This window comes from Myotis lucifugus, unplaced genomic scaffold (genome assembly GCF_000147115.1).
Source record: "Myotis lucifugus unplaced genomic scaffold, Myoluc2.0 scaffold_574, whole genome shotgun sequence".
Lineage (NCBI taxonomy): Eukaryota > Metazoa > Chordata > Mammalia > Chiroptera > Vespertilionidae > Myotis > Myotis lucifugus.
Window position 1 is genome coordinate 518,198 of NW_005871622.1, and position 7,768 is coordinate 525,965.

General features: G+C 61.7%; 1 protein-coding gene across 4 annotated transcripts in view; it reads left to right on the forward strand.

The window, feature by feature from the left end:
- TMEM241 (transmembrane protein 241) overlaps window positions 1-3,114 on the forward strand; it is a 59,834-nt gene extending 56,720 nt beyond the window's left edge. For all 4 annotated transcript variants that reach the window (XM_023745719.1, XM_023745715.1, XM_006104460.3 and 1 more), the window contains 2 exons: window positions 1,695-1,759; window positions 2,252-3,114. In XM_023745719.1, the coding sequence (XP_023601487.1) occupies window positions 1,695-1,759; window positions 2,252-2,318 (132 nt within the window). In that variant the 3' untranslated portion in view covers window positions 2,319-3,114. The remainder of the gene's footprint in view (window positions 1-1,694; window positions 1,760-2,251) is intronic.
- The last annotated feature ends 4,654 nt before the right edge of the window (window positions 3,115-7,768 follow it).

Consider the following 7,768-nt stretch of genomic DNA (forward strand, 5'->3'; position numbering starts at 1 on the left):
GGGGGGGGGGGGGGGGGGGCGGGGGAGGAAGAGAGGGAGAGATGGGTGGTGGGGAGGGGGAGAAGGGGGAAAGGCAACGGGGAGAGGGAGAGAAGCTGGGGAGAGAGGGAGAAGGAGAGGGAGGGAGGGAGCCTCCATCCAGAGCTGCTGCTGGGGCTGGTGATGGCGATAAAGGGGCGGAGCCTGAGAAGCTGCGATGCCTACGGAACGGACTGCACAGTAGCCCATGTGACTCCCCAGTGCAGGCGCGTTCGCTCTACGTTCTCTGCAGAACAAGACAAGCCTGTCTGCGAAGCGCCAGCGAGTCAGCCGCAGGAGCAGGACGTGCTCCGGGAGATGAGATGTGGAGCCGCCTGAGAGCGGCCGGGAGAAGGCGGCCATGACGCCTCCCAGGGAGCAGAGACGGCAGGGGCCCCAGTGTGGCTGCTGAGCCGCCTTACGCTCACGGAGGGCTGGTGTGACCATGGAAGATGTGTTTTTCTTGGCAAAAGGTGCAGTTCATTGGCACAAGCAGGCCGGCCGTCTACCTCGGAGCAGGCGAGGTTTTTCCAAAGGGAAAGGAACTCACAGGGAAACAGGCGAGTCCCAGGCTGAGACCTGCAGGCGCGAGGAGGCGTCCGCTCCTGGCTTATTCTCAGTCTTTCTGTTGAGATGGCAAACGGGCCACAGTGACTCAGTAAACGCACTTTCCTCCTGACCATGGGCTGCGGCCCCGCGAGGCCTCTGTGACAGTGTAAGTCCCTCCGTGAGAGGGCGCCCAGCACAGCCTCCTGCTGCTGTTTTTAATGCTTTTATTGATTTCAGAGAGGAAGACAGAGGGAGAGAGAAACACCAATGATGAGGGAATCGATCCGCTGCCTCCTGCACGCCCCACACTGGGGATCAAGCCCGCAACCTGGGCCTGTGCCCTGACCGGGAATCGAACCCTGACCTCCTGGCTCACAGGTGGATGCCTGACCACTGACCCAGCGGGCATGCAGCCTGCTTCTTTCTGGTTCTTGCAAGAAAGCCAGCCCTGAGGGTGACTTCCCCTGGCCGCTGCTGGGCAGGTTCTGGGGGAGCATCTTTTCCTGAGCAGACGTTCTCCGTGCTGACAGATAGGGCCTTGGGCTCACACGCAGGCTCTGCAGGGTCCTGTTACCGACGTTCCTCAGACTTTCCTGTAATTTCTAGCTCAGATGTGGGCGTGCCCCCCTCCCGCCGGCTCCTGTGTTTGCAGATAGTTAATGATCTGATTGCCTGGTTTCCTCCAAGTGTGACATGAGCCCAGAGACAGAGGCGCCACTAGGCAGGGAGGCGGGGGCTGCAGCAAAGGCAGGACACAGGCGTGTTGTCGGAGGACCTGGGACGGTCGTGGCCCCGCTGACCTGGGTTCAGCCGGACGAGATGGAAACGAGTGCTCTGCTCTGCCCCCGGGGGTGGGGTGGGGGGGGGTGAGCGCCTGAGGGGGGCTGCCCTGCCGCCTCTTGAGCAGTTTGGGAATGAAATGCTTCTTTGCAGACGCCCACCTCCAACACAGACAGGTGTTAGCTTTTCCACCCGGTGCTTTCCTCAGAGGCAACACTGACTACAGGCACTGGGCGTGGGGAGGCGGGAGGGGAAGGACCCGGCCCAGCAGGCGCTCAGCTTGTGAAGGGCTCAGAGAAGGTTCTGGAGTCCCGTGCTCACGGCCTCTGTTGGGCTTCTCTCTGCAGGTGGCCACAGCTGGCTCCTCAGTGCTGCTGTTCGAGGGCGTCCTGACCAGGGCAGCCGTGGGATGGTGAGTCTAAAAGTGGATGTGGGTTCTCCAGGTGCTGCCTCTGCTCACAGTGCCACGGGAAGGGCGAGGCGTGGGCTCAGGCATGCAGCAGGCCTTTTCTGGGTGAACAGAAAAGCCAGGTCATCTGTGATGTGCAGTGAATCAAAACGAAATGGGTTCAGAGGTCATCACCTTAGCAATTCTGCGATAGGGTCACCTCGAGACTCCACGGCCCGGCAGCTCCGTGGGGAGCCCTCCCGCGGTATTTCCTCCAGAGCGTGACCCAGGCGCAGTCTCACACACACACACCACCCGTCAGGCGAGTGGACACAGCCCCTCTTCCACCTTGCAAACCGGCCCCCCAACCTCAGCTCAGGGGGACTTGGCATGATTGGTGATTCCTGGGCCTGACCTGGAAGTGGGGTGAGGGGAGCCCCCACGGCAGAACCAGGGGCGTCGCTCACCCGCGAACATGGCGCCTGGCAGCCTCCTGACCTCTCGACTCTTTTGCAGCCTCCTGCTCGGCGGCCTGGGAGAGGCCTTGCTGGTTTTCGCAGAGAGGAGGGGCACCCCGAGATGACGAGGTGACGATGGAAAGGGAGACGGGCCGGGCCAGCGTGGGAGCAGACGCCCGGCTGGAGCTCGGACGAGGGTGAGGAAGCCGAGCACCGCTGGGGCCGCTTCCCCTGCGCCAGGAGCTCTCGGGTCTCTGCTGCAGAGAATGGACCGGTGCCTCTTCCCAGAGAGGCTCGCCTGAGCCCCACCTCTGGGTGTGAGGATGCCTGCGGACGCCCCGTGGAGGCGCCGCTCACCTGCCTGCATGCGGCCTCTGGAGCCGGCACAGGTGCTGCTCTCCCTGCTCGCGCTCCGTGGGGGCCGCCCGGCATTTGGGGTTTGGTTTGTGTGTTTACATCTTCGGAGCCCCCGGGACATCCCTTCCTCGCGCTCGTGCGGGCTGGTCCGAGCCTCACCCACCCACTCACGGGGATCCCTCCCGAGGGCGTCCATGGGGCGAGCGGGGGCTCGGCCGTGAGAAGCCAGCAGGGGCCATTGCCCCAGAGCGGGTGCCGAAGCCCTGCCGTGCGCGTGTTCCTTCTGTTGGGTTGTGTCATAGAAAGTTCACACTTTTTTTTCGCTCACCGTTCAGTTAACCTGACACGAAACGATCACCACAGCAAAGAGGTGGCTAAGCCGAGGGTGTCCTCCCGGGCAAGGGGAAAAGAAACACGTCTAACACGGACACACGCCTGTTATAGTCACTTCCTAAAGCTCTGAATCCATTCATTCCCCAAATCTGAGGAGGTTTCAGTCATTGAACACAAGTATACTTTTCAGGCCAATTAAAGGTTGGATTAAAGCTCTAAACTGTGCCTCAATGGGACTCAAAAGAAATGAATTTGCATGAAACGGTTGTTTGATTCGGAGCCCACAGTGAAGGTTTAGGGAAATAGTGCCGAATCCACGTCTCTGCTCAGAGGAGGTGTGTGACTCCTCACCTCTGCCGGTGTCGGCCTGGGCCCTCGGAGATGCAGGAGGGCAGGACCCGCCCCCCCAGGTCACCATGGGAGCCCCAGCCCTGGCCCTGGCCCTTCCTTCTGCGTGTCCCTCCGACACGGTGAGGAAAGGCGGCAGGAATGGGTCTGTCACGTGGAGTTTGAGTGCCTGTCCTTGCTGGTCTCTGCTGGCCGTCCAGGTGGAGAGCCTCAGGTGACCTTTGCCCTCAGGTAGTCAGTTTCCTCTGACCCTCACCGGGATGCCGGCCGTCTGCGGACGGAGGGTCAGATGGAAACCTGGGTTCAGAGTCTCCTTGTTCTTTTGCTCCACGAGACTCCGTAACCGAGGCCACTTCTCTGCTGTTCGTGGAAAGAGGCGTCTGCGGAGAATGAGGAGGCGCCTGGGGCTGAAAGGGCCCCATCCCAGCAGGACGGACCCCACGCACTTGGGCTGCGAAGCTGTAGACCTTTTTATAAGAGTCTCTAGCAAGGGTTTCTGTTGTTTGATCTTTACCCTCATGTTCCAGAGTCCTGTTGTTTTTAAAAATGTGATTTCTTGCTTTGACGTCAGCCAGAGGCGGCCTGCAGGGTGGGCCCGGGGTCTGTAAACCAGGGGCCCCCTCACCCGAAGGACCGTGTGCTCACTCCTCTCAGGATCCTGGTCCCTGAGGCCTCGGTGGCTGCGAGTCGGAGGGTTTGTTTGTACAAAGAATATGCTTTGTGTCGAGAGGCCTGTTACTGACCTGCTGCGGCCGTGAGGAGCTAAACCTGCCTTTGCCTGTATTTGTGGGTGGTTGGCTTCTCTCCTCGGCCGCCCAGCAGGCGTCACCCTGGGAGGGAGCCCTCGCTCTTTCGTGAGTCCTCATCCGAGGACACTCTTTCCATGGATTCTCAGACGGAGGAAGAGAGGGTGGAAGGAGCCGCCCCTGCCCAGCCCAGCCCCTCCCTGGCAGCGAGGGTGGACCCCAGAGGAGCACGCAGCCCCTTAGCGCTCCCTGGCTGCGTGAGAGGCCCACGGGGCTGGCAAAGGCACGGCCACTGCTGTCCGTCTTCACCCCGGCACGGCCTGCACCTCGGGGAGCGCGGGCCCTGGAAACAGGGACTTAGTCCAGAGTCCTTCCTGGGCCAGCGATTCACACGACAAGTAGGAGGCGGGGTGGGGGGCTGCATAGTAACAGGGCGCCAAGTCAGAGCTGGGACCCCAGGGGCTGTCCCAGGCTGTCCGCACTCTGGCCAGTGGTGTCCATCACTCATTGGTCGCCATCCTGCCTCTGGCACCACTCACTGCGTGTCCATGGCGTCGGCTTCTGCGTTGTCTCCAGCAGAGCGGCCGCCATCCTGCGGGAGCCGAGTGGCCGGTCCTCAGGTTGGTGAGCTGCAGGCAGACCGCCCAGCGGGAGGTGCTGGACGTTCATGCGATCGCAGACCTAAAGCAACCGGCATCCTGCTCCCAGGGAGGCCTGGGCCTGCGCGAAGACCCAGGGATCGAAATTTAAAATCACACCAACCAACCGCTCTGTTGAGATACAACTCGTGCCTGAAAGTGCACCCAGTCCACGCAGACAGTCCGGCGGCTCTTAGTGCCTTCACAGCGTTCTGCAGCCGCCACCACCGCCTCCTTCAGCGCATTTCATCCCCCTCCGCCCCTCCGCTGACCAGGCAGTGCGCGGTCCACCCTACAGACCCCCGGGCTCCACAGGAACGGGATCGTGCCCACGTGGCCTTGTGTTGGACTCGGGTTTAAACCCTCACTTGCCAGCTCCGTGGTGAAGATGGGCCTTTTTAGAGCCGACACAGGGAAGCGCCCAGCGTTGGCACCACGCCTCCCTCGCACGTGGGACACCCGGCTATGGTGCCACGACGGCATTTTCCAGCAAATCCTTGTTTCCGTCTCGGCGTGAGGCTCCACTTCCTTCTGAGAAGCAGACTGCTTTTTCCTAAGACGAAGTCTCTGACGGACACACACTGTACCCAAGAGCTTTTCATCGTCCCTGGCCATGCGGTTCAATGGCTGAGCATCGGCCTGCGGACTGAAGGGTCACGGGTTCGATTCCTGTCAGGGGCACGGACCTCAGTTGCAGGTTCCCCGCTCTGGTCAGGGTGCATGCAGGAGACAACCAAATCGATGTGTCTCTCACATCGATGTTTCTCTCATCTTTCCTCCTCCCTTCCACGCTCTAAAAATCAATGGGCAAATATCCTCGGGTGAAGATGATCAATAATGCCCAGGAGCCGCGTCCCTCCCAGCCTCCCACCCATGCTCTGCAGCCGGGGTGGGGTCCGCCCAGCTGGTGCCAGACTGCTGGGTGGGGCCTGGAACCCGCCTGCAAGCGGCTCAGAGGCCAGTGCAACCCCCGCGGCACTGGGGGCAGGGACCAGAGGCCCTTCCCGTGAACACGGAAGGCGAGGTGGTGGGAAGGCCGCAGGGGACACAGGTGCCTCGCCCAGCGTGCCGCCCGCTCCTGTGTGAAGCTCCGCAGCTGGAGGGCTGGGCCGGCCCCTGGTGACCTTGTCCGTCCGTCCGTTGGCTGTGAGGCATCATGGACAGGAGCTGGGAGGGGCTCCCTGGTGCTGAGGATGAGCCTCTCCAGTCCTGACCCCGCCCCCCTCCTGGCCGCACCCTGTGGGAGGTTAGAGCTGGGTCCCTGGTCCTCATGCCCCCCTCACCCCCTCCACCCTCTCCTCTGGGCAGCGGGCCGGGCAGCTGGGTTCCTGCCGCAGCTCCTGACGCTCCTGCTCGACCCCGGGATGTCTAAGGGACCCTCACGCCCTCTCCATCCCTGGCCACAGTCCTCTGAGGGGCCCATGTTCCCTGCTGTACCCCAAGGCCCCAGCAGCCAGCCGCCCCGTGGGCCTCCCAAGGGGACCAGGCACACCCTCTCCCCGCCCTCAGAAGGCTCTGGAGCCGCATTGCTTTCTCCAGCTGCCGGGCGGGCGCCATGCTGTCCTGGGCAGAGCAATCAAAGGCGGCCCCTCCTCGGGGCCGGGCCACACACGGGCTTCGAAGGAAGCGAGGGCTGCGTCCAGCCTGCCTCCTGCCCCCCCACTGGGCACCAGGCTGGGCAGGCCGTATGGCGGCACCCCCGTGACCCAAGGACAACCAGGCCCAGGGAATTCAAGGAGCTGTTTACCTTCCCATTCAGCCCAATGCCTGTCTGTGCTCCAGGAGTGACACCACGAAGCAAGGGTTTGTTTATATAGTTTTGCCAACTCAACGCAGTTCCGTGGGCGGTAACAATCGTCCCCCCTGACTGAGCGCCTTCGGGTGTCAGCGGCAGCTCAGGTGTCCTCCGGACGCCCCTGACGCGCCCTTTGTAGCAGGCACCATCCTGCGGCCGCCGGCCGGGGTCACCCCTTCCCTCTGCACCTCGGGGCCACCGCCTGGGCCCCACGCCCTGGGCAGCGCGTCCTCTGCTCCGGGCCCTCCTGCTCTCTCCTCCAACACCGTCCTGCGTCTCCGCACACGAGAGGACGGGGAGAGCAGCCGTCCCATTTGGGTCTTGCTTGTATTTTGCAAATAAAAATGAAAATTGGTTTCACGAGTGAAGGCAGCTGCCTCAGGAAGCATTGACTTCTGACTTAGATCCCATGAAAGTCTGCAGGTCTCACCGGGCATTTCCCACTGAGCCTCAAAGGGCAGGAACGGCCGTCAGCTCCACCCTCCGAGGGGCCCACGTTCCCTGCTCAGCTCCACCCTCCGTGGCCTTTGTGGTCGCCCTGGGCCCAGCTCTGGCTCAGGAGTCGCTCATGAAGGGACCCGGAGGCCGAGGGGGCGGCCACGGGGGGGGGGGGGGACGCTCGGGGTCGGGCTCCTGGCAGCCAAACAGCCTTTTCCTGAAGGGGCTGGGACCCTCTTGACGTTCCCCATCCATTCTTTTTTTTTTTTTTAATTTTTTAAAAAAAATATATTTTATTGATTTTTTACAGAGAGGAAGGGAGAGATATAGAGAGTTAGAAACATCGATGAGAGAGAAACATCAATCAGCCGCCTCCTGCACACTCCCTACTGGGGATGTGCCCGCAACCCAGGTACATGCCCTTGACCGGAATCAAACCCGGGACCCTTCAGTCTGCAGGCCGACGCTCTATCCACTGAGCCAAACCGGTTTTGGCCCCATCCATTCTTTTTCTTTGTTTTTGTTAATCTCACCTGAGGATAGTTTTTCCACTGATTTTTTTAGAGAAAGTGGAAGAGAGGGCGGTGGAGAGAGAAACATTGATGTGAGAAACGCACCTCGATTGGTTGCTCCCGCACGGACCCCGACTGGGACCGGGGATCGAACCTGCGACCCAGGCACATGCCCTTGACCAGGAATCGAACCTGGGACCCTTCCGCGGAGCAGCAGCGCCAGGGCTCCCATCAGCGCCTGGTGCTCTCGTGAGCGGGTCTGTGGGCAAAGGCCGCCCTCACCGGCTCAGCTCAGAGCGAGCGAGCGCTGCTGCATTCTCACTGGGTTCCTTGGGCGGCAGGAGGAGCTGCTACGGTTTTCATCCACCACCGTTTCCTCCTCTGACAGCTTTCCACCTCATTCGTGTC